This window comes from Lagenorhynchus albirostris, chromosome 12, assembly GCF_949774975.1.
Source record: "Lagenorhynchus albirostris chromosome 12, mLagAlb1.1, whole genome shotgun sequence".
Taxonomy (NCBI): Eukaryota; Metazoa; Chordata; class Mammalia; order Artiodactyla; family Delphinidae; genus Lagenorhynchus; species Lagenorhynchus albirostris.
The window spans coordinates 43,218,643-43,245,974 of NC_083106.1; the positions used below are offsets into that span (position 1 = coordinate 43,218,643).

Consider the following 27,332-nt stretch of genomic DNA (forward strand, 5'->3'; position numbering starts at 1 on the left):
CTGGTTGCCTTCACTGTCAAAAATCTTTGGAAAAAGGAAGATTCACCACGGATCCTGTGCTGTAAGGATATGGCTTGGGACAATCAAACGCCGTACTCAAGTAACCTTCAGGCTAAAATAACAAGCAGAAATGAGGAAAGAGATGTCTCTCAACTCTTCAAGAGGTGTCCCAGATATCACTTCATCTTATGGGCTTAGTTAGGATCCAAGCATGAACATATACTTAGACTAGTTATATAAATGCTTTGCTCACAACATGGTAACTACAAGTGATGTCAGCTCAGGCATCCCCTCGGTGTGTCCGTACGCACCTTGATTCATCAGGACCAGGCTTCCTGTGAGCAAGGCCATGCAGTTGGTGGGCTGATGATTGTGCAGGTATTGAAATCCCCACCCTCTCCTGTATGAAGTTTCATACATATATCCCGAGGCATTGGCAATCACTTCAAGAAACCTCTCCTGTTGTGTCTTGCTCAGGTAGTTGTACAAGAAGTCATAGGCAGTGGCAAAACCAACCAGGGAGTGAGCAAGCGGGACTTCATCCCAAGGAGCATCTTTCACCAACCTGTAAAGGAAAAGAAGCCACGCAAATGAGTGCCAGCAGGCTCACAGCCCTCATCACACTTTTAAAGTGTCTATTTCTCAGAACTAAAGGACACAAGTGGAGATACAATCCAAAAGGTTTAACGACACAAAAGATAGATTTCCCTCCACATAAGACACAAGCATAAAGTTTGTCTAATGTGAAAATTACAGAGTACACACTTTTCTCTCTCCAGCTTCTGGCAACATCAAGATGTTGAGATTTTTCTACTTTTGACTATTTTTTTTGTTTTGGTTTGGTTTTTTTTTGCGGTACGCGGGCCTCTCACTGTTGTGGCCTCTCCTGTGGCGGAGCACAGGCTCCGGACATGCAGGCTTAGCGGCCATGGCTCACGGGCCCAGCCGCTCCGCGGCATGTGGGATCTTCCCGGACCGGGGCATGAACCCGTGTCCCCTGCATTGGCAGGCGGACTCTCAACCACTGCGCCAACAGAGAAGCCCACTTTTGACTTTTTTCTTTACTCTTCATGGGAGGTAGAAGAATATATTCAAAGAGATCGAAAGCACATAACGTCATGGCAGATCAAAATTCTCTGGAGTACCCATTAACTAGTGCTTGCCCTCCCCTTTCTACCTGAAGTAGGGTTCTCAGTTCTGTTCCATGGCTGCTGTGCTGAAACTGTCCAACATGTATGTATATCCTATCTTATTTCCCACGGGCTGGTCAAGGTGAAGGTACCACGGTGTACAGTTTGGGACCTCTCAATCTAGACAGACCCGCTTGGTCAATGCCATGATGAGGAGAGTGGCTAAAATGCTGGTGTAAGGGAGTAAAATGAGCTGATTCTAACTCAGATTTCTGCGTCTCATTTTTTCTCATAGAATGAAGTGCACTGCCTTTAAGATTCTTCAAGTACTTTTCAGGGAAGTCTATAAAAGCTGATCTGTGAAGTATTAAACTGTCATTTTCTCGGAAACCAAATTTCTGCTTGACTTGCTACATAATTCTGCAAGTACATTAATAGTGTGTGGCCTGCGTGACACAGGAAGCGAAAAAGGATCTTTTGCAATCACAGTTCTAGGGAATTATCCAGAAAACCCTCCCTATCTGTTCAGGATGTATTTGAGTAATCTCTAAAAGAGGGAAACAAATGAAGGGTGTGTTGTACTTGCGGGAGGTGGAAGAAAGCTCTCAATTAGGGATTAAACTAAAGCTTAACATTTCTATGCCAGAGCCTCTTTTTGGCCAACTAGTGAAGCCTCAGCCTCTTTCTCAATATGTTAACATATAATAACATATTAACATATAATATCTTATATGTTAATTCATAACATATAATACATAGGGATACCAGGAAAGGTATGTATTACTTTGAAATATAACTATCAGTACAGATATTTTTAAAAATTGTGATATATGTGCTTCTTGATTAAGGCATTAGAATACAAGATTTAATGGCAGGGATAGTAACTATGATAATGTATAAGTAGTGATGAGCATAAATAATATTTTGAGATGTACACAGTAACTGAATGTGACATGAAAATATCTGTGACAAAGTTACAGGTTCTCCTGATATTACTATAGTTGGTTATCCAGATTTATGATTTAGAAGAGATGCTAAAATTTCAGCTAGAGTTAGTGAAAATGAAGATGCAGTATTTCTCCCATACAAACCTCACAGACCCTAGGTTAAGAATACTTAAAATGTTCTGAGAGACTACCTGTTCTAGACTGTGCTCCTCTTTCAGGAGTTTATGTTAAAGACCTGATCTTAGTAAGGGCTTCTCTGCTCACTCTGTCAGAACTTCAGCATTACTCCCCAACTCACAGTATTTCATTTGCCTTCCTCACTTTTTTGTCCTCTTAGCGTTTAAGTATGTATATGTATATGCGTATGCATAGTATCCCCTACTAGAATTGAAGTTCTACGAGGGCAGGGTTATCTTTTCTTCTCTGTTGTATTCACTGTTGGATCCCCAATCCTACCACAGTGTCTGGCACACAGGAGACTTTCAATAAATATTTTGGGGAAAAAAGAAAAAAATGAAGGAACAAGCCTATAAAACTAGGCTACACTGTTGACAATGAATATGTGATGATTAAGAAATCAGGAATTTGGAAGAATCCCTTGGTATTTAACAATAACTTCAGTGTTTGGTTAGCTGTGCTAGTGATACAGCCTGGTGCTAAAATGACTAAAGTTGATGAGCTTCTTAACCAGTTGGCCACGGACAAAGCTGCCTTGCCAGTCAGCTGGCCAGTGTGTGTACTGGTTGTAAACAGACTATGAAGAGTGTAAATTAATTCCCTACTTCTAGGAAAAAAACCAACTCAGACTGCAAGCTCACTGCCGGGGAGTTAGAAACACAATCTTCACTGACTTATAGTGATTGGGGAAGCAGGCAGAGGCTCCAAGGCATTTTTTTCCCCAGCCCTGTGTCTTTGCACCATGTCACCTATAAATGACAGCACATACACGTAGCCATGATGAAGCTGGCATCAATGAGCTGCTACCATCTACTGAGCCCTGACACGTCTGATACACCAGTGAACTTATTTTTTATAGATAAAAGAACATTTGATATAATTGTTCTTCAGGAAATAGTACTATGCAATTTGTGAGAAAATTTCCAAGTTCCCACGTATAGTTGCTTACTCCAGGCAGTTTCCAATTCAACAAAATCCTAGCACACTGATTTAAAAAAAAAAAAAGAGTTCCTGGTACCATCAGGTGCATCACTATATCATTATGAAATCTGAGCTGTAATAGCTACATTTCTAAGACGTTACCTAGATTCTTTACCAATACATTCTTACCCAGCTTCATCTTCAGATACAGAGAGTAATTATGGATGAGACTATATTTTACTGTCATGGAAACCAAAGGAAATTTGCTTCTAGCTCATGAATAGCAGCAAAGGAACTATCGTATTCAATGTGATCCTAACTAGCAGCTACTAAAACTACTAAAGAAGCATGTTAAGAATCACAAAAAAAGATACAGGTATTAATATATGAATTTTATTTCAGCTTAAAATATTTATATGTACATATTTACCAATCTTTTGAAGGGGAGCTAAAAGCCTTGTCTTTGAATGTGGGTCTACGGATCAGTGTCATTGTTTTTCCCTGCAAAGAACACATATAACACATCATCACAATTTCCAGCCTTGGTTTCTTTAATATAGGAAGAAATTAAAGATACTTGTGAAGGAATATAGAATCCTTCCAGACTTTTATGAGTTTTTCCCTAAACTTTTACTAATCTCATCCACATTAAATTATGACAGCAATTTTTTATAGTAAGTCATTCCAAAGCATTTAAGTTGGTTTTGGAACTATTAATTCTTTTTTATAAACTCACACTTATTCTATTTGTATAATATTATTAAAATTGTATAATTACAGGTATTAGTGAAAGTGGCATAAACTGGTTTGAGAACAAATACAACTGACATTTGCTAAGCACATAATTCTATGGGTGGCAACAGAAATTAATGGACACAGCCTTGACATTCAGCAGTCTCTGAGAGCTGCTGCCAGTTATACAAGGAATGGAGGTTAATTTCATTGGCAAGTCAGTTAAGAGGTGGTTAGTTAAGAAAATTAAGTAAGTTAAGAGGAGGTTAGTTAGGAAAATTTTTACTGTATTCCTTTTTATAAGCTATACTTTCCCCTGTTTAGAGAACTATTCTTAAATTAAGGTCCATGGACCCCTGGGGTCTCTGAGACTGTTTCAGGGGATCCATGACTAAAAATTATTCTCATAATAATATAAAGATGTTATATGTTGATATTTGCACTAATGGTGCAAAAGTACTAGTGGGTTAAAAATGTTGGCATCTTAGCAAGCCAGGCAGGGGCACTGAACTGTTCTAGTAATCCTTGTATGATTCTGCATACTGCCGTGCACTCTAAGTTTAAAAAAAAAAAGCCAGTTTCACTTAAGAATATCCTTGATAAAGGGGTAAAAATTATTAATTTTATAAAATCTCTACCTTTTTAGTTCATATCTTTCTAATAGCCCATGTGATGAAATGGGAAGTATGTAAAAAGCACTATCCGTAGCAAAGTAAATAACTATCATGAGGAAGAAATCGTGCATTTAGTTGAGAGCTGAACTAGCTCCTTGCTTTTTCACGAAACATTGTTTTTACGTCAGAGAATGACCAACTGACAAATTACAGTTTTTTAGACTTGGGTATTTAAGTGGAAGTCTTTTTGAAACAAGGAAGCCTGCCAGTTCAAGAAAAACTGAAAGGTTTTGTTGACAATGACAAAATTTGAGCTTTCAAGCAAAAAAAAAAAAAAAAAAAAAGAATTTTGGAAAAATTGTATTGATAACAAGTGTGATTTATTTTTATGTTATATAACTAAATGCATCAACATTTGGAAGATGCGAATAACTCAGTGAATAAACATTCAAATAAAAAAGGCATATTACAAAACCATACAAAGATAAAAGATTCATTGTAAGTGCAAAGCATACTAATGGATTTTTTACCAATTAAAATATATGAGGAATTTTATTAACTAACATGGTTTCAGATTCCACATTGAAACTAACTTTTATAATCCACATTCCACATAGAACTAACTTTTACAAAACTACCACTTGTCAAGTTCTAGTACAGTAGCAAAGAAAACTGTCAAAATTATCTGAAAAGACTCTTCAAATACTCCTCCCTTTTCAGTCAGATGTCTGTGTGAAGCTGGATTTTCTTCATATTTCTTCATATTTTCAACTTAAATACTACATTGCAACAAACTGAATACAGAAGAAGATATGCAAGATTTGCAAAAGTATAAAACAATGATCTCCTTCACACTAAATATTTTGTCTCCAAAAATCTCGTTATTTTTTGCCTAAAAATATGTTATCTATGTTAATATGAAATGGATTTATCTTTCAAGAGAATGAATAAATATTTTTTAAAAATTTTTAGCTTTAATTTCTAGTATGGTAAATTTCAATAGGTATAGCCCACATAAACAAAGTTCTTTGATGTCTGATGTCCTCATTAATTTTTAAGAGTGTAAAAGAGTTCTGAGTCCAAAACATTTAAAATCTGCTGCCTAGAATATTTCCAAAGGTGAATTTAAGTGAATTTATGTGAAACAGAGTGATGTGAACATAGAAAGGAACTATTAATTGCCTGGGTTGGGGTGCACGGTATTGGTGGGGAAAGGCATAGGGTTTATCATGATGTGCTATTTCCATAAATCAAGTTGTGACTGTAAAAGGAAGAGACATAAAAACCTTTCCAAAATTTAGTAGCTTCACTAATCAGAATTTTTATAACAATTTCCTGTGGATAGACTGCTTCCGTTATCATAAATGCTTTTGAACTACTATGTACAGAGTACAAAAGTAGGCAATCTAAGGAGTCTATTACTTAAAAATTGACAGCTTACTTGATGCAATGACTAATATAAAAAGTCTAATAACAATGTTGGCATTCATTTTTATTTGCATAGATTTGTTTTAAATGATCAGTTATATTCAAATTTTTTCCATATAGTCTTAGTAGATATTTTGTAGAAAATTATTATCTGTGAAAAGATTAATACTTAGGTATCTAAGATTAATCTTAGGTATTATGAGGTTCACAGAATAGTCTATGTATAATATTGTTTAAATTTTTATACTATTTCATTTATACAAATACTGTTAAAATAAGTACTTGGAATAACAGAAGTTCTGTATTTAAAATCTAAGAGGTGTCAAGAGGTCACTGATATTTAAATATTTAAATGAATCAACGATATACAAAAAAAAAAAAACTGGAGGGGCTTCCCTGGTGGCGCAGTGGTTGAGAGTCCGCCTGCTGATGCAGGGGATGCGGGTTCGTGCCCCGGTCTGGGAGGATCACACATGCCGCGGAGCGGCTGGGCCCGTGAGCCATGGCCGTTGAGCCTGTGCATCCAGACCCTGTGCTCCACAACGGGAGAGGCCAGAACGGTGAGAGGTCCGCGTACCGCAAAAAAAAAAAAAAAAAAAAAAAATACTGGAAACAAGGGGACAACTCGTAACTCCCTTTACAATGTTATTATGGTTATTAGTCCTGTTTTTGAGCACCTTTTACAGCTTGACAATTTTATACCAGGATTTTCATATGTAACTGTATTTTGAAGGTCATGATTTGATCCATGGTATAAGCAAGTCTATGTGTTTTCAAAAGTATGTTTAAATGAGGCTCCACTGTTTGTTAAACGTTTCCAAAAAGTAGAACTCAAAACAATCCTTCTTTTTCTCATTTTGAGATAACATACAGTTTTATAACCCTATAAAATATTTACATAGTAAATTCATAAAGTAGAAGATTCATATTTCAAAATCTGGTTTATTTTAGACACTAGATGTTCATGTATAAATATAAATTTAAGAGAAAATGAAATAAGCCTTAAAGGAATTAAGAATTTAAACGTACAGTGCAGCGATGAGTTCTTTAGAAATTCCCAGATGTAACTTTACAGGGCAGAGCAGCACCAGCTTCACATTTGCCAGCTTCGCTGCAGCTGCGTCTACTGCACATAAGCTACACCTCTGCCTATAGCATGTACTGGCTCACACCACCAAAATATGCCAATATAAGGTCAGTTCTATTTTTTTTTTTTTTTGCGGTACACGGGCCTCTCACTGTTGTGGCCTCTCCCGTTGCAGAGCACAGGCTCCGGACGCGCAGGCTCAGCGGCCATGGCTCACGGGCCCAGCTGCTCCGCGGCATGTGGGATCTTCCGGGACCGGGGCACGAACCCATGTCCCCTGCATCGGCAGGTGGACTCAACCACTGCGCCACCAGGGAAGACCAGGTCAGTTCTATTCTTAAAATGTAAATCAATCTATTCATTCTAAAAGAGTCCTGAAGACAGTAACCTGACAGTCATTCAGTTTTTCTGTGCTTGGAAACAACCTCCAGTAAGTTAGGAGAGTCATGTGTTACCACTGCTTTTAAAAATATGACTCATGGCAATTGTGATTCGTCTTTTTTCCCCTCTGTAAGTTAAACATAAAAACTAGCCATTAATGTTAAATGTCAGTAATATGTGAAATTTTGTAAGTAATTCCTGTAACATTTAGCCAAAGGAAGTGGATTTCTAACCCGTGTGGCCTTGCCTGTGAAGCACAGTGGGACCCTGACAGTGACTTGCCAAGAAGAGCAGAGTAAGCCCGGAATATAGATAAACTAGATCTAGGGGCCTCTGAGTGGGTAGCAAGCTGTCCAAGGGGCATGTTAAACTCAACTCTGGCCCGGTTGGTAGTTCATATTCCAAATGTTTGATCAGGTGGCTAAGGGGTGGCATTTGCATCATGAAGCAAAATTAACTATTTATAGTTGGGAGGAAAGAGAGAAGCTATATTTCATATTAATTAAGCACATAGTGTGTGCCAAGCCCTTTACATACTTTATTTCATTTAATCTTCAAAATTCACATTAGATGTTACAGCCCCATTTCATAGATTGTAAAAGCGGTATTTGGATAGGAAAATTACTCGTTGAAGATCACGTAGCTAAGTTAAAGAATGGAATCCAGGACTACCTGAATCTAGAATTTTTACTTCTTCCTGGTGAGGGAAAGCACAGTGCTTATAAGGAAAGTCACCAACTTTGCCATAAGAACCCAGCCAGAAGAAAGGGCTAGTCAGCAAACCTACCAAGAGCTAGGCAGAAGGGCACTTATGCTGAAATACAACAGAGGGTTCCAAAGCCCTGCCATGTTCATGATACCAAGAGAGAAACAAGGCATGAGGTGTGGGAAAGGGGGCAGACATGAGGAGAGATATCATGATACTGTGCTCACAAGGTTGCTCAGGGCCCACCCTAGGAACATGTGATTCCAACCATGTAGCATTCCTGAAACAATTCTTCCTTCTCCCCACAGACCTCTGGTGAGCGTGAAGCTCCTAATGTACTGCTCCAGGTCCAGCTGGTCCAGGGGCTAGTGGGCCTGAACCTGCATGCTGAGAACGTTCAGCTCCTAAAGCTAGCCAGGGCTACAGACACAGAAATAGACAATGAGCTTTCCTTTCTGAACATCTACTTTGCTCCCTACTAGAGAACAAATGCTAAAAGGATAACAGAACGATAGAATGGGAATTGACTCTATATTAAGACATCTTCAGGGAAAATGACTTATCGACCATGAACTATAAAAGATCATTTTCTTCCACAATCTTCATTTCCATATTAATGAAATCACTGGATTCAATATATAGAGTACTACCACTTAATTTCATTTTAAAGCTATAAATTCAATATTCCAAATATTAAATTCTAAAATACAAAAATTTAGGTCAGTTTGGCCCTACTCAAGAATACTGAGGAGTCAATTATGCAAAAGCAGAAACTAAAAAGAATATTCTTTTTTACTTAAAAAAGGATTCGAGATGGCTTATAGAGAAAATGAATTAGTCTGAGTGTGAAAATATACACCAAGCTAATGTAGTAGTGTTGTTAAATGGGAAATGGCACTGCCATGTCATTATTCCAGTGTTTAATTTGATGACCCAAAGTCCTTTTATCCAAATATCCAAGTATGCTATCCAAGTACGCTGTTTCATTCTATTTAAATGGAATCAAACAGCATTCAAAATTGTAATCCCTTTTTGCTGGCCAAGTGTGTTTTGGGCTAGTGTCCAGCCTGAAAAGGTAAGAGGGAGAAGCACGATAATTAAGATGATTCAAATTTCATAAGAAGACCTGTTTTGTAAGAAAGGCAGAGCTCAAAGGACTAGAGTTTAAAAAGGCTCACCTATCACATTCTAATAATAAATTACGAAAGAATCTGTTATAATGGAGAAATTCTGAAACTTGAAAAGGTGGTAGGAGAGAATAACCCAGATTTCCTGCATTGTTCAGAAAAGCTTAATCAAATGATTTTTGGCCTTTTAAAAAAGTAGCTTGGTATTTTATAGGTTTAACATGCTTTATATTTATACATGTAAAATGTTTCTAAAAGTTCAGCTGAAGACTTCCCTGGTGGTCCAGTGCTTAAGACTCCACGCTTCCAATGCAAGGAAGAGGGCACGGGTTCAATTCCTGGTTGGGAAAGTTCCACATACCACGTGGTACAGCCAAATAAATAAATAAATAAATAAAAGTTCAGTTGAACAATTCATAGATGTCATCACTTCAGTCAATGACTATGCAAGTATCCAGTGATCATGTGAGAAACAATGCCTAGAAGTAGTTGATCTGATTTTAAGAAAAAATTAAACATGCAAGAAGAGCCAGGGAAGTCAATGAAAAGAAGAACAATGATGGAGGGTGGCTAGCTCTGCCAGAGAAGAAGACACACTAGAAGATACACTATAAACCTTCGCTAATCAGAATACAGTGGTACTGACATATGAATAGATAGACATACCAATGGAATGAAACAAAATTCAGAAACAGGTGCAAAACATATGGAAACTTGGTATGTGATAAAGGTGGCATCAAAAATCAATAGGGAAAAGAAGTACCCTCCAACAAGTTATACTGGAACAACTAGATAGTCATTTGAAAAAAGGAGAAAATTGGATCCAAACCTCATAGAATACAAGAAAATAAACTCTAAATTAATTAGGCATCTAAATATAAAGTATGAGATTAAAAAATCTTAAAAGAAAGCATGGATGAATGCCTTTGTGACCTGGAGAAGGAAAAGCCTTTCCAACTATGATTCAAAAACAAGAAGCAATAGAAGAAAAGACATCATTTTGGCCATATAAAGCTTAAAAGAAAAAATAAGACAAAACCTTTTGCACAGGGGGAAAAAAAAGACCACAAGTAAACATGAGTAAACTGGGGAAAAATATTTGTATCATATACTCTGAATACAGTTGGACTTACCCTAACATACCAAAGGCTCATAAAATTTAAGAAAAAGATCAAAATCTTACTGGAAAAATGAGCAAGTGACAAACAAGACAGTTAACAAAAAAAAAAAAGGGCAAACATCCCTCATTCAAAATTCTCATCTCCACTTATTATAAAAGAAATTTAAATCCAATTACAACTGATCTAACATTCGAATCAGTAAAAATCTCACATAGGACAAATACTCTAGTCAAAGCTGTGGAGAAATAGGCACACTCTTAAAATGCTGTTAGGGGTGCAGAGTAGTACAAATCCTATGGGGTAGAGCTTGATAACATTTAACGAATTTTATAATCATTTTATATTTTGATCCAGTAATACCACTTATAGTAATCTACCACAAATAAAAAACATATATGCATAAGGTTATTTATCATGGCATTATTTGTAATATGATTCTGACATGGTACATTGTGAACCATGTAAATATTTCAGATATTTAAAATTAAGTCAGAAATAAATATTGAGATGAAATTATGTTTCAGATTGATTCAATATAAAATGAACAAATAGGAGAATATGTTCCAAACAAAAGAAAAAGATAAATCTCTAGTAATCAACCTTAACAAAATGGAGATGAGTGATTTATCAGATAGAGAGTTCAAAATAACAGTCATAAATGCTCATCAAAGTCAGGAGAGCAATGCATGAACAGGGGGAGCACTTCAACAAAGAGACAGAAAATATTTAAAAGTACTGAGCACTGCATTGTACTGAGCACTGAAAAATTCAATAACTGAACTAAATTCAACAGAAGAATTCAACAGCAGACTAGATCAAGTGGAAGAAAGGATCAGTGAACTTAAAGAGAGAGCAATCAGAAGAGCAAAAAGGAAAAAGAATAAAAAAGAGTGAAGATAGCTTAAAGGACTTATGGGACACCATAAGAAGACTAATATACACATTATAGGGGTACCAGAAGAAGAAGAGAGAGGAAGGGAGAGAAGCTTATGCAAAGATATAATGACTGAAAACTTTCCTAACCTGAGGAGAAAGAAACAGGCCCCCAGATACAGGTAGCCCAGAGTATCAAAAAAGATGCCTCTACAAAGACCCAAAGTAAGACACATTATTAAATTTTCAAAAATTAAAGAGAATCTTAAAAATAGAAAGATAGGGACTTCCCTGGTGGCACAGTGGTTAAGAATCTGCCTGCCAATGCAGGGGACACAGGTTCGAGCCCTGCTCTGGGAAGATCCCACATGCCGCGGAGCAACGAAGGTCGTGCGCCACAACTACTGAGCCTGCACTCTAGAGCCCACGAGCTGCAACTACTGAGCCTGCGTGTCACAACTACTGAAGCCCGCACACCTAGAGCCTGTGCTCCGCAACTACTGAAGCCTGCATGCCTAGACCCCGTGCTCCGCAACAAGAGAAGCCACCGCAATGAGAAGCCCGCACACCGCAACGAAGAGTAGCCCCCACTCACCGCAACTAGAGGAAGCCCGCTCGCAGCAATGAAGACCCAACACAGCCATAAATAAATAAATTTATAAATAAATAAAAATTTTAAAAAAAGATAAAAGCAACTTATTACGTACAAGGGAACTCCCATAATACTATCAGCAGATTTTTCAGAAGAAACCTTGGGGACCAGAAGGAAGTGGGACGATATACTCAAAGTGTTGAAAGAAGAAAACTGCCAATCAAGAATAATCTACCAAGTAAAACTGTCCCTCAGAGTTGAAGGAGAGTTAAAGAGTTTTCCAGATAAACATATGCTGAAGAAGTTTATCACCACTAACTGGCCTTAGAAGAAATGTTAAAGGGAGTTCTTCAAACTGAAATGAAAGGATGCCAATTAGTAACGTGAGAACATATGAAAGTATAAAACTCACCAGTAAAGGTAAATATACACTTAAACGCAGAATACTCTAATATTGTAATGGTGGTGGGTAAATCACTTATAACTCTAGTATAAAGGTTAAAAGAAGACAGTATTAAAAAATAACTATACAATAATTTTTAATAGATACACAATGTAAGAAGACATCCAAGTTTTCAAAATTTCCTGCTCATCAATACTTCCTCTGGAAACTAGTGAAGAATTTCTCCACCCAAATTAAGATATATACCAAAAAGAAGACAACATGAGATTCATGTTCCAGAGGGGACCCACCCCATGAGAGAAAAGAAGAGTTAGTCAACAGCCATACCGTAGATCTAGATTATAACCAGTCAAAGGCTTTGGCAGGTTCCTCTTCAAGAAGATGAATTGTTAAGAATGTCTTATTAAGAACATCTTGTTTGAATGGATTAAGAGACTTACATAACTGAGTGAGAGTCTGGTTGGTAATTAGTGATAAGTGTATAGGAAACTAAGCAAATAAAGCAAAAAGGCTGTTATTAATCCTAGAGAAAACAAAAAGTTGCACACAAACTGAAAGTAATCATAGTATATGACACGGTTCAGCTGTCAACAGCTTGTGCCTCGTTAAAATATGCAAACACAATATTCATTCAATTAAAATCACAACATATCTATATTGGAAGGCGGGAGGGACACGCAGTTTGTATGTGTTGGTGGTGGATGGTACGTGTGAGAGGTAGATGAGGGATGCATCTACAAGTCAAGGAATGCCAAGGTTGCCTACAACCACCTGAAGCATGAGACAGTTTTTCCTTGGAGCCTCCAGAAGGAACCAAGACCCTGCTGACACCTTGGTTGCAGATTTCTAGCCTCCAGAACTGTGAGAGAATCAACTTCTGTTTGTTTTAAGCCACTTAGTCTGTGTTACTTTGTTACGGCTGCCCTAGGAATAATACACCGACCTTCAAGAACCTGACTTGTCATCACTGCCATCTTGTATGCACCATCTGCCTGCTGCTGCCTGAACACATGGTGACTCCCGTTTATTTTAAAGAAATCCTCTAAGATTTTGACACCACCACATGCAAAAGGGCAAAGAACCTGTGAGAGTAAGTTTAAAAAGTGAGGGATACTTTAACAATGGCAAAAACGGTAATCAAATTGCTAAATCTTGCCACCCTGATGTTAGGAAGATACCAAAACTAAAATAAGGCCTACCTTAAGGTGCTAGGATACATGAAACAGTATTTTACTTTCTATTATGGTTTCCTCAGTAAGGTTAATATTTACCTAAGATTCCCACTTTTTAATGCTTTATCAGAATTTCTCTCTTTTACAATATGCTATTTCAAGGTTTTGCTGAAGTTGCCTTTTTAAAACAGTGAATGAACTGTTCTTGATTTTATTCTGGGTGCCAACTGGAAATAATGTGCTGCAGAATTTATTCCACTCAGCCCTGGAAACCTGAAATGTAACCGTTAATCACAGACACACACTGTTTCCTAATGAAAAAATGACGCTTCCTAATATATTTTAGGAACAAGTACTCTGAACACTACAATTATGGAATAAGGAAGCCACCTCAAAGAGTGAAGCAGTCCCCTCACTGGAGATATTCAAGAAGAGGGATATTGAGAAGGGATTCTCTGAAAAGGAATCATGGGTTTATCACAATGTTAGGCAGAGTTTTCAAATTATAAATAACAAGCTATTAATAGATTGTGGAATGAATATAAGGGGTCGTGACCAGCATATTTTTAGTGGAATTTAATGGCATGGAATAGGAAATAGCAGAGTGCAAAGCATGACTTAAATGAAAGGGCTGATTCACACAACTTCTACTTATATATTTACACGTGTAGAGTTAAAGTTATGTGTATATTGGGATGTAAACTTTATTTCTTACTGTGGGTCACAGTCATAAAAGGTTTGAAAGCCACTGTCTTAGAGGGTAAATGTGCCACCAAACAAGCAGCCCATCAGATGCATCCTGCAGGCAGAGAGGACCCAGGCCCAGGGCCTGCTTCAGTGCATGGAGCTAGGTTGAGACTGGGTTGCCCCAAACACCTTCCAGCAGAGGATCTGGAGCCAACCATGAGGGAAAATCTATCATGAGTTCATTAGGAAGGATCCCAGACCACCAGAGAAGTTCAGAATGTTCAAAGAGGCCAGTAGTCAGTGTATGACAGAGGCAGATGTGAAACACCAAACGGGCCCACACAGTCAATTCAAGAGCAAAAAGTAATTTGTCACTGTGTAGAAAAAGAACAAGAAAACATTTCTCATCCCCCAAAACGTTTGTTTGGCTTTGAAGCCATTTATTTTCAAGAGAGGTAATGAAATAATACCTATGAACAGCACCTTGTACCAATAATGTTTATTTTATTTCATGTCCCGGGGACACAGTTTTAAAGAGTATTTCTTAATTTGGTAACAAAGTGGAAAAAAGTGAGTTTAGGAGTTTGTGAATCATAAAAAATCTGGAGGATGTGCTATTTGCCATAAAATAGAATTAATGGATAAAGTAAATTTAGATTAAATTACGAGCCAAACTTGTGAGCCATCTTCAACATGCCATGGGCATTAAATACTTCCCCAAGTTTTAGATCTAGAGTTATCTGTCATATGGAAAATAAAAGCTGACCCCACCCCAAAGGTTGAATGTAGTCACATCTTCTTTAACCAAGTGACAGGCTATGATAGAAAAGCAAAGAGTAAAAGATTCAAACTGGCTTTAGTAATAGTGTAAAATCCTTCCCATGTCAACAGGTTCTCCAAAGAAGGTAAAATAGTAAGCTCCATATGGTTTTTCAAAATTATGGCCCAAAGTTTAGGGCAGAAAGATATTAAAGTTAATACAAAATTTTAGCAATATGTGTGGATTTATTCTTAACTCTCCCTTTCCTTAGACTTTCTTTTCTTGGAATAGTGTATTCCCTGTAATTGAATCACGGAAATGAACTAAAAATTGCACATTAAATTGTTACAAACCCTAATTGCCATCCATCCACACCTCATCAAGAATCTTTTTTTTTTTTTTTCCAACTTAAGAAGAAATAGCACGATTCTCTCAAGCTGATAATTTCTTCCTGGAGTGATGCCGGCATGATGTTTCATTTTGGCTTCATACCCAGAAAGTGATTTGAGGACACCCAAGTGGCTCTTCTAGCACTTTACCTTTTCTTCTCATTCTTCTTGTTATTCATTTATTTGTTGTGATAAGCTTACTTTAATTAAATCTGACCTTCTGTGAACTTTCCTTCTACATTTTCCTATCATCCACAGAAACTATGTCTGTTGTACTTGAAAGCATATTTTATATTGGATAAATTTTTTTTTTTCCTGGTGATGACATTTTTTAAAGTCACAGTACACTTCTAGCAAACAGGAGGCAGCTAAAAATAATGCTGGGGGGACATGAACTCAACATCTCCTCTTGGGTCCACAGGCCCTTCAAACTCAGTCGATCCCAAACCAAACCCTTTATTAGTACTCTCCAAGAGTTCCAAGTGTTGTGATCTCATTGAAAGGTCCCATGCCTCTCAGCATCCCATAAAAGAAAGTTCTTAGTCCTTCTTGTCCTCAAATATCATTGTCAAGTCTTATATTGGGTCAGCCAAAAAGTTCATTTGGGTGTTTTCTGTAAGATCTTATGGAAAAACCCGAACAAACGTTTTGGCCAACCCAATACATGCTAATCCTTAAAACTTTCTGCAACCCAACATTTCTTTGCATTCTCAGAGCCCCTATTCCAGGCTGTCATCTGGATAAATACAAAAGGCCTAAATGGTCTTCCTGGTTTGACCTCTGCAATCTACTCTCCACATATGACCAGAGATTCTTCCTAAAACACAAATCTGTCACATGGAGAAACCAGCAGCCACTTTGCGTCTCCTGATGAGAGAACAGCCACCACCTATGCTTGTGTCAAAGTGATCAAAACCGAGCTGGAGCAAGCCTCAGCACCCAGCTGTCAGTTCGTAGGAAATGCCAAGGGTGGAGGAACTCACTGAGCTGCAACTTGAGCCTGCAATCAACCACATCCAGACTGTGGGAAGCTGAGCAGGTCAAAGGGCCCAGATTCTTCCACAGATAAATTGTAACAAAAATAAAGGGATGGAGGGGAAACTGCAGATAAAAAAGACTTAAAAAACATTTAACAAATGAGCAAGACTAAACTTGTGCCTAGGGATGCACACTTGAATGAACTATAAAGAAACACAAGGACGTGACTGATGACCCTAGAAGTCAGGGTAGTCTTTGTAGGGACAGAGGGAGCTGTGATTGGGATGAGCCTTACGAGGGGCTTCCCAGGGTGGCTGGCAATGTTCTATTTTTGGAGCTGTGCTGTGGTTAGCAGGGCGTTTGCTTTAAAATACTTTACTAAGCCACACGTTTGTTCGTATGGTGCTCTACTTTTATTTTAGAATGAAAAAGTTACACACACACACACACACACACACACACACACACACACACACACACACACAAATCTGACCATGTTGCCGCCCTGTTAAAACCCTTCAATGGCCTCATAGTTCTTGTAAGAAAAAGTCCAAACTCCTTCACATGGTGGACAAGGTCTTGCAGCATCTGGCTCTCTACTCAAAGCCTCAATGCTTGCCTGTCTCCTCCCTACATTAAATTTTCAGTTCCTCAAAAGCGTTCTGCTTCCTTCTGTCACGGCCTCTGAACATCAGTTATTTCTGCTTGGAACCATCAAACATGCTCTCTTTCCCCTTCACTTGGCGGATTCCTATTTGTCCCTCAGGCCCCAGGAGGAAAGCCTTCCCAGTGCTCCAATGTAGGGCATCCCGAAGTACCTCTCTGTCTTCCCATTACACACTATACTTTCTCAATCACAGCCTTTATCATCTGCATTAATATAGTCTATTAGTTCATATTTTCCATAGGTCAACCACTCTAGGCAAGATGTATTAAGTTGCCCTCAAATTTTTATATCCCAATACCTAGCACAATGCCTAGACGAAAACCAAGTCCCGTGCTTCCTAACATCCTGCTCTTTGCTATTTAATTTTTAGCGTGCCTCAGATCACATGGGGCACTTGTTCTTTGGCCTACTCCAAATCATCGTCATTCACTGAGTCTGGGCCAGGCCCAGGAATCTGTGTTTTTAAAAATACCTATATGATTCCGATGAAAGAACCATACTTTGAGAAAGTGTCCCATATCCAATCAATCTCTTTGTAGATTCTCTGTCCTACATCTCTCTCTCTCTCTTCTTTTTTTTTAAATCTTTTGGCCGCACCGTGCGCCATGCGGGATCTTAGTTCCCTGACCAGGGATTGAACCCGTGGCCCCTGCAGTGGAAGCATGGATTCTTAACCACTGGACCGCCAGGGAAGTCCTGCCCTAAATGTCTCAGATGCATTCCTTCTTTTCGCCACTCTCACTGACTTAACTGTGGTTTTCATTTCCCCCCTAGACTTATATAAGCTTCCACCTAGTTCCCCTCCTCCTGATTCCTCTCCTCCAAGCCATCCACACACAAAGCTTCTAAACACAGGCTTATGTGGGAAACACAATCATCTGGCCCCTGACTATGGTTCCTCCTGCTGTCCTAAGCCAGCATGTTGACACTGGAAAGAAAAAGGAAGGATGGAGGAGAGAGACTGTGTTAAACGTGGCTAAAACATATTCTCTTGATGGATACAGCAGAAGGAAATGAAGAAGTAAAATGCCATTCTGAAGATAACTAAGGTAAAAAGAACTACGCCACTTTACAAGAGACTCCACGGACATACTCATGTCACTACTATTCTCCAGTAGTTATATATATCTCTATATATAGCATTAGTAAGAACTTAATGTCAGCAAGGCCCTACATCTTTAGTGGTATTAGAACTAAACACGTATCTCACTTAACAGACAAAGGCCACTTTTAAAAAACAATTATAAAGCATTATTGGAATAGAATACAGATATATATGCAGCACTTGCTAACTAACATCTTCCCTCAAGACACAGGGCAAGGAAGGCACAAAATTTAAACAACATGCTTAGCAAGTTGTTTTTCTTTTTGAATTTTATTTTATTTATTATTTTATACAGCAGGTTCTTATTAGTCATCCATTTTATACACATCAGTGCTCACATGTCAATCCCAATCGCCCAATTCATCACACCCCCACCCCCACCCCTCGCGGCTTTCCCCCGTTGGTGTCCATACGTTTGTTCTCTACATCTGCGTCTCAACTTCTGCCCTGCAAACCGGTTCATCTGTACCATTTTTCTAGGTTCCACATATATGCGTTAATATAAGATATTTATTTTTCTCTTTCTGACTTACTTCACTCTGTATGACAGTCTCTAGATCCAACCACGTCTCAACAAATGACTCAATTTCGTTCCTTTTTATGGCTGAGTAATATGTAAGAGCCAGACTGTAAAGTCGGTGTGGAACCTACTACATTCATATCTTTGTGGTGTACATGGGGTGAGGGGCACAGGCTCAGAATCCCATCAGAAGGGGGATGAGGATGCCTCTGGCCTAAAGCAGAGCTCCCTCAGACAATTCTGCAAGCCCACATTGCATGTTTTATTAAAAAGGCAACAAGTGACACTAGAGGAGCAGGATAGGAGAGAGTGTTGCTTATCGTGGAGACAGCTGAGGGTTGCACCAGTACTGCATGTTAGACTCAAACAACAAACAGATCCCACAAGAAAACTAACGTTGCATTTCTTTCCAGCTGTGTATGTCTAGAGGTGTTATAAATAGTCTCACATTTGTTGTTAGAAAGAAGCGTTATTAAACCATTTTATCCTCACTCAATTTGAAATAGAGGGAGAGGAGTTTGCTTGGTGTGTATGAAAACCTGCACTGAGATGCTCAGCTAACCCACACACCTGACCTGGCCTCTCCCTGAGCAACTCCTCACCTGCTGTCTCCTGACACCAATCCTTGCCCAGTGTCTTCATCTGCAACGATGCTGGCAACAACCTGCTTATTAAATGGCGTAAAAGAAGGAAATTCCCAACAGCCAGGTTCCTAACACATGTGTTTCTGTAAATATTAAAGAATCTGAACATCATAAAAAGCCTCGTTGTCATCAGTTTTAGCCTTCTGTTTCCAAGGATCTGCAGCAGGGTAAAAGCAGTAACTTTCTTCAGATCACAGAATGGAAGGAACAGAGAGAAAAAGAGGCAGAAAGAGGAGGGGGAAGGGCAGAAGGAAGAGAAAGCATGAAGGAGAAAAAGCCAGGGGAATTGGGGGCTGGGTTTTCTGAGAGCCTGCATTTGTTTCACGGGGCCACTGGATTTGCTTCCTTGAATCCAATGGATTCCGGGTGCACTCCGGGCTATGCCACCCGGTCTTCACCACTGTAAGGTCAGGAGAGGAAAACCTGATCTATTTGCTCCCGGTGCTGCGGCTCCACATGTTGGGGCCCAGCTACATCCTCCCCTACTTTGATTCCCAGCCTTAACATGCAATTTAGAGAAATAAGAAGCCTGTGAAACAGCTGTAGGGAACTGTATTTGGAGCCCAGCACCACACGCTGAGAAAGATGGGTGGACTCTTCAGTTTGGAATGTACAGGAATGAAACTGATTGGTTCATTTCGATCTGCCAGGGGCTTTTCTTTCTCCTTTTTTCCCCTTAATTATTTTTTTAATATTTTACTTTGCAAATGGGCCCTCACATGTCAATCTCCAGAAGTTTGCAATCCACAGGCAAGGGAATTAATACAAGGTCTGTTGCGAATAAAATTATAATTACTTCTCTGTGCAGAAGTTCAACTTTGTTTCCCTCACCAGTTCTGAATTCCTGTAGCTGACTGGCACCAACGCAAGAGTGAAGTAATTTCTTTCCTCTGTGATTTATTTTCTGATGATAAGAAAGCAAAAATACTATAAAGAAAGGGAAAAGAATGATGCAAAATGAGTACTTCTCAAAAACACAACTCCAGAGTGAGCGTAGGTAAAATGGAGTCCTGTGTGTCAAGAAACTTAAGAATAAAGCTACATGGTCATATCTATTTCTGTGTAATAAAAATAAACTTTTTAGTAAAACTATGTGTCAGGAACATAATGCTAAGAGCTTTACATGCATTATCTCATTTAATCCTTGGAACAATATATTTGCATGGAAAGAATCATCCACATTTTAAAGATAAAGAAAATGAGGTTTACCGAGGTTAAAAAAACCTGCTAAAGCCTAATATAATAGCAGAGTCAAGATGCAAGTGCACCTCTGCCTGCAAGGACTGCTATCCTAGGCCCCTTCCCCAGGCTTTACAATGTTTAGACAAAAGCCTTGAAAAGCCCACTGCTCAGAAATGCATGTTGGATAACTATGTGCTGTCAACAGAGGCTGAACAACAAATCTTTTCTGTTACAATCACTGTTCAATGTTGAATGTTTGCCATTCATCTCTTCATAGTAAGTGAGATATGGTCAACTTACCTTTATCTTTCTTAAGTGATTCAGGTGTGTTGTGTTTTCCAGTAATCATTTGAGTGAGTTTTTTATGTTTGTTTTTAGCTATATAGAAGATCACTGTAAGAACGGGCAGTGCAGTATAATACCCAAGCTCACAGAACCCATCAATCATGAGCTCAGCTGAGATACACAGTGTATAAAGAGGCTGCCTGATAGATACATGGTCATTTCATTTTTCTGCATATTCAAATTCTGCTGAAGGACAAAGCTAGACTAGGAAAAAAAGTGGCCTGGGGCTAAATCGTATGTCCATCCCTTCTACCTCCACCCTGGTTTTAGTGAATTTCACTTTGGAGTATCTCCAGGGATGCTAGAGCATTCATTCATTGGGCAGAAATCTACCTGACACTGTGTTAAGTGCTGAGGGATACATGCATGAGCAAAACAGACCCGGTCCTGCCCTCAGTCTAGTCTAACATAAAAAAGCCAGCACTGTGAAATTCATCACACATGCACTGGAAGAATGTTCATGAAACTATTGTGCAGGTTCCTCATGAAAACTCCAGGAGAAATTTCTTTCTGGTCCTTGGGTCAAGAGTAGTAGTTCTGTAGAAAAGCTGATCTACTTTTAATCCCATGGACACTCTATACTTCAAAACTAATTGAGCCTACTTTCTTTGCTGTTAAAAAAATTCAGGGCCCACATGTGGCCCACTCACCCATGGGACATAAGATGCATTTCAGTAACTGTCTCATTGCTAGTCCAGCTGATGTCCCTTATCTTTTTCTTTCCTCCTTTCTTTTTCAGATATTTCTTATTTGAATATTGTTTTTTGTTTCCCTAATCTTTGGGGAAAAAGGTATAGTAGAAAAAAGTAAAAATAAGTAAATAAAAATATACAAACGTATGAAAATTTTAGGAAAGTAGAGCAATGTCTGCTGACTCCAAAAACTCCAAAAATTTGACTTTTTGGAAATCTCTTAAATCTTGACTAAGAACCGTTTTAATTTATTTTCCCACCTTAAAGTTTAAGGTTCTGGGGGAAAAAAGCTGATGGAGAATTTTTAGTTATTTGGAATCCAATAATGTTCTCTTTTTAATTATGTAAGGACTGAATGCAGAAAGCAACTATTTATAAATGAGAATACCCCCAATGTGCCAACTGACATACACAGAACTTGCTCTGGTGACTAGGTGATATTGTATTAAAAAAATGAATTGACTTTAAGTGTAATAAAATGCATTTTCTGTTGTTACCAGCTCTAGATTTATGACCTCAGCTCATTAAGCTTTCTTAAAGAAGTTGTCTGATTAAGTTCTAATCACACTTTTATATAATACAGAGCCAACTATAATCCAAATCCTAGCTTTCATCTGGAAGATGAGATCTATAGGGGACTTAATTCAAAGGTCAGAGACATTATTGGTGATGCTGAAAATAATTTGCCATTTTATATATAGGTTAAAATAATATCTTTTTAAATTTGATTTTTAGAACTAAGTTAAGAACAATTAAATTACTGTTATTTTTACTGTTATGAAGGATGTTATGAAGAATGCATGACATTAACAGAAGGCAGAAGAACAAAGGAGAGAGCTTCTGAGAGAGAATATGGGCATCTCCGCAAAAGCAGATACAGTATGTAGACGTGTCTCATCTTTCTGCGGTGCCCAATCATCTGGGTACTCGCTGACACACGGAATTATAATGTCAAAAGAAGAGAGTTTTGCATGTTGTTATTTTTCAATCACCACCATCATCATTATCAATCTATGAGATTCCCTTTCTACTTTGTAGTACATTATATCAGATGAACACAAAAGATCAGTATATCATTAGATAATATTTTCCATTTAATTTTTCCAATGGCCCTAGACTCTTAAATAAGTGAACCTACAGGTGTGACCTTTTAGCTCTTTATTTACAAACTACTCAAATGGTATATGTACAACTGATTCACTTTGCTGTACACCTGAAACTAACACAACATTGTAAATAACTACACTCCAATAAAAAATAAAAGAAAAAAACCCCACAAAACCCCAAAATACTCAAATGAAATGAATCACATGAATAAATCTGTATGCATGTATATCTCAGATGTACTTCTTTTGAATACCAGACAAAAGACACATCACTGTTACTTTCCCCTAAGCCATCATGATTGGTGTTACCATCAGATTCTTATATGCCAAAAAAAGGGCCCAGAGGAGCATTGCTGAAAGTTTTAATGGAATAAAGCCAAAAGGAATATGTTATGAGTTAAACAGATGTTCTAGTTTTGAGAGCAATTTGGACAAAGATAAGTAAAATCTCCAAATAAATCCCAAACAAATACTATTTCCTTACAGCCTACATACACCAAATTATAAACAGGATCTAAGTACTAAGCAAATATCAGTAACAATAATTATCATTACTCTTATTTATTGAAGGCTTACTATTTGATAGGAACTGTGCTAAGTACTTTACATTATCTCATTTAATCCTCAAATCTTTAAGTCATGAATAAAAACTAATAAGATACTCCAATAAAAATTATTTAAAAAATTTTTTTAATTTAAAGATAAATTAATTTAAAAATCCAGATAGACTTGAATTCTGCTTAATTGAAAAACAAAAAACTAATGAACCCCTACTATTAAGTGATGCTTACACTTAATTCTGAGCAGAAAATATAGTCCTAGCTTAGGTTTCAAATACCCAATGTTTGCAGCCCTTACCCTAGGTGCAAATTTTAAACTTACTGGGCTATTTTTTTCATCACTGAATCCCCAGCACCTAGCATGGTACATGACATACAACAGATGCTCAATAAATATTTGTTAATTGAATAAGTGAGTGGACACAATTTAGTCACTGGTTTTCAAAGGAGTAGAAAGGATCCTCACGGAATATGGCAAATGTATTAAGTCTGGTGAAGCCATTGTAGGAAGCTTTTAAAATTAATTAATTAATCAAATTAATTGATTAATCAATATTAATTATTGATCTATTTTTTAATTACAAAATAATGGCTATATTTCACTGCACTGTACAATATATCCTTGCTGATTATTTATTTTATACATAGTAGTTTCTTTTTTAAACATCTTTATTAAAGTATAATTGCTTTACAATGGTGTGTCAGTTTCTGCTTTATAACAAAGTGAATCAGTTATACATATACATATGTCCCCATATCTCTTCCCTCTTGCGTCTCCCTCCCTCCCTATCCCAGCCCTCTAGGTGGTCACAAAGCACCAAGCTGATCTCTCTGTGCTATGCAGCTGCTTCCCACTAGCTACCTATTTTACATTTGGTAGTGTATATATGTCCATGCCACTCTCTCACTTTGTCCCAGCTTACACTTCCCCCTCCCCGTGTCCTCAAGTCCATTCTCTAGTAGGTCTAGTAGGTCTGCATCTTTATAAATAAGAGTCAGTCTTTTATTTTCCTCTGAAACCAAATATAGGTGAACTATGTCCTAAGACAATGACAACGACCACAATACATTTCTCTGGGCACAGTGGCGACATATGATTTAGTTGATTTAAATAGGAACAGTTGAACTACCAAAACATTTAGCAGTGTTTTAAGTTGTCAAAAAGTGATTGATTATATTCAACTACAGTTTAATAAAAATTTAAGTGTCTAGGGGTTGGGTGTGGTTGCTCTTAAAAAGTTAAAATTTCCATAAAATCATTTAAAAGTACAACCTAGTAACAGTACTTGCCAAGACAAAAATGTTCCAGTAGCTCGACTTTTTATGCTAGGATCACTTCTGGAACTAGAAACCAGATGTAAAGGTAAATTCTCAATTTCTGACCTTCATCTAAGAGGTCTAGGGAAAGAAGTCAACTGTTCAGCTCTATTAAATCACAGACTGGCTTTGGGTTACTGGCTAACGGCATAGAGGTATACCTATTTTTATCAATACTGCCATGAACAAAGTACTAGTCCTCTAATAAATTCCTACACAACTCCACAACCAGTAATTCTGAATTTGTAGAATCTATGAAAATGTTCATTTTTATTTATTTTCCTCCTTTTATCATAGGAGTCTAGTCCTCTCTAATGACAGCATTCATTTAAGTTGGTATTTATATGCCTGAATGTTTTATATCGTCATAATACAATTGCAGTGGTCTTGTGAATTCTCTTAATGCGATTTTATTTGTACTAAAAAAAAATCTCCATTAAAAAGTGGTACTTCACAGTTAGCTACTCTTTCATGAAGTGAAACAGACGGCTCTCTGGAACATTTTCATCCGCATCTTAATCTGTCAAATTTCACTTACCTATCTAAAACAAAAAGGACTTTAAAAGTATCCTTATAGACAACAAAGGTTTTTTTCCCCTAAAGTAAATATGGTTGCCACTTTTTAACTAACAGTACAATGTCAAGTGAGCAATTGTAACACTTGATAATAGTAACTTATAAGTCAAATATCCAATTTTCATCCATCTTTATTTTCTTTCTTGGTGTCAGGAGTAGAAGGAGGTTAGTCAAGAACAGAAACTAAGGTATACACGGCTCAGCTTTGAAACAAATCAAATAAAAAGGTTCTTTTCAACCTAAAATATTGTAAGCTTCAAAATGATTATACATACCTCATAACAAGCCTTAAAAAAATAAGCTCTGATATGGATTTAATGTCAACTCTTCCATAATCTTTTTCATTTAGAAATTCCAGAAACTCCTTCAAATTCTATAAACAAACAATATTCTTTACCATACTGGCAGAAATTTAGGAAGTATTAAATTTACTTACCATACTGGCAGAATTCAGGAAGCTTGCAAGCTACCATTATTCACCCTTATGATATCTGAGATATAACTCTTCACAACATTAAATGCATCGCTGATTTTTCTAAGCATTTAAAAATGAGCTCTCTCCAACCCTATGACAAGTATCAGCCTACGTAATTTTAAAAGGATATTTCATACAGTTTGTAATTTTTTGTAGTGTAATTGGACCATGTGTATTAAAACACAGTTTAAATAAGAATACCCGCGGAATCCCTAGTTTAATTAATTCATCCCATACCTTTTGGAAGCAGGTAGACATATTAATTATACACAAATAAAATAAATTTAAGCTAATCAAGCAGAGACAGGAAGTTTGTTCTCAAATCTTGAACTCCTGAAAGTAAATTATTACATAATTAGAATTCCTCACATAATTATACCACAACATTGGTTTTCCTACAGGTTTGGGCAATTTGCTGGTTACTGGATAAGATCTTATTTATAAATTGTCAGTTAATCCTATCACATTTACTTTTAGCTCCCAATTGTCCTAAAATGCAAAGAAATCTTAATTGGCGGAAATCTCTTGCTGGCAAAAGGTTTTAACCACTTGCGGGTCAATCAGAACCTAAGGCCTGATGATGGTAATACAAGGCTGTTAAACAAGGGGGAAAGAAATCTCAACAATCAAGATGATACTATTTACTCAATGCAGCAAATTATTTTTTCTTTGGTTAGGTTCTACCTAAATATTTTTCTTCTAACTTTAAACATGGAAGTCACTAGGTCTTTTGAAACCAGGGACCATTCATAAGCCACTAACAACACAAATAACAAGTATCCTATCCCCTTCACTCACGCACAAACACAAGTATGTGAAAATCTGGCCTCTGAGATTTCATTTGACTATGAATTCATTTTTTTTAAATTGCAGAGTTTAATACAGTAAGAAGAAAAAGACAAAAATCTACCAACTAGGCTGAGCTGCCATCCTCTCCATGTAGTCTTTGGCCATATCTCGGGCTTCAATGTTCTCAGGATACAGCACGCAGAACATGGCCAAGGCCCCCAAGTTGTTGCCATAAATTTCATTCCAGCGGGCGCTGTACTCCTTGGGATCCCAGGGAGGGAGGTACTCCAAGGGGCTGGACAGCATGATGTGCACGGCCTCAGTGAGCCGGGCGGCAATGTGCTCGTGGGAGCTGGCAGCTCTGAGCTGGAGCTTGGCCACCTCCGCCCTGGAGAAGTACAGCATTGGATGGCTGTCATAGTTGGCATTCGTAAAGGGAATCATGACTTCTGGGTTCTTGTCGGTGACGTAGGCTGACACAAAGCAAAACAAATATATGAAAAACACACTGGGAGCTCCCCGTGTGTGAGTCCTCATCGTGGCCTCAGATCTCCAAATCTCCAAGGCAGCCAAACCATCTTCGAAAGATCCTACAGGACGGAAAAGAGAAGAGGAGGATATGTCAACCAGGGGACCATGGTGAAGTAGGAAATACGTGGTAGGTAGCGACCTTGCTTACTATGAAAATTAAGCTTATGAATTTTTAGACTTTTCAAAAATACATCAAAAATTTGAGCTAGGAAGAAACTAAAATCTAATCATTTAATTAACTCATTAATTAATTACACATGATACAACAGACATATTCATTGTGGAAAAGAGAAACTTTGGACTTGGGAAAACAGTATAATATCTGCTCGAGTAGAGAAGAAAAACTCTTGTTGGCATTCTTCTCACGTTTTATCACACAAAAAACGTTTTGATTTTATGGTATTTTTGGACATTAATATGAAAACCACAGTAACCAAAAGCTTGTGGTGAAATATCGTCTGGGAATCAGGATGGACGTTAGGGGAAAAAAAAAAAAAAAAAAGAAAATCCTGTCTTAATACAGCCTCCTTCACTCTAAGTTCTCCCCTCTACTCAGCATTCTCCATCCTGAACCAGGGATTAGGATCAATACATCTAT

General features: G+C 37.7%; 1 protein-coding gene across 9 annotated transcripts in view; it reads right to left on the reverse strand.

Moving 5' to 3' along the window:
• Nucleotides 1-27,332, reverse strand: part of DSE (dermatan sulfate epimerase) — a 68,407-nt gene that overhangs the window by 10,066 nt on the left and 31,009 nt on the right. For 4 of the 9 annotated variants that reach the window (XM_060168092.1, XM_060168089.1, XM_060168090.1 and 1 more), the window contains 2 exons: nucleotides 26,325-26,793; nucleotides 312-565 (listed from right to left, as the gene is read on the reverse strand). In XM_060168092.1, coding sequence (XP_060024075.1) covers nucleotides 312-565; nucleotides 26,325-26,740 — 670 coding nt within the window. In that variant the 5' untranslated portion in view covers nucleotides 26,741-26,793. Of the gene's footprint in view, nucleotides 1-311; nucleotides 566-3,605; nucleotides 3,677-26,324; nucleotides 26,794-27,332 lie in introns of those variants that run through there. The other 5 variants (XM_060168095.1, XM_060168094.1, XM_060168091.1 and 2 more) reach the window with 4 other exon arrangements.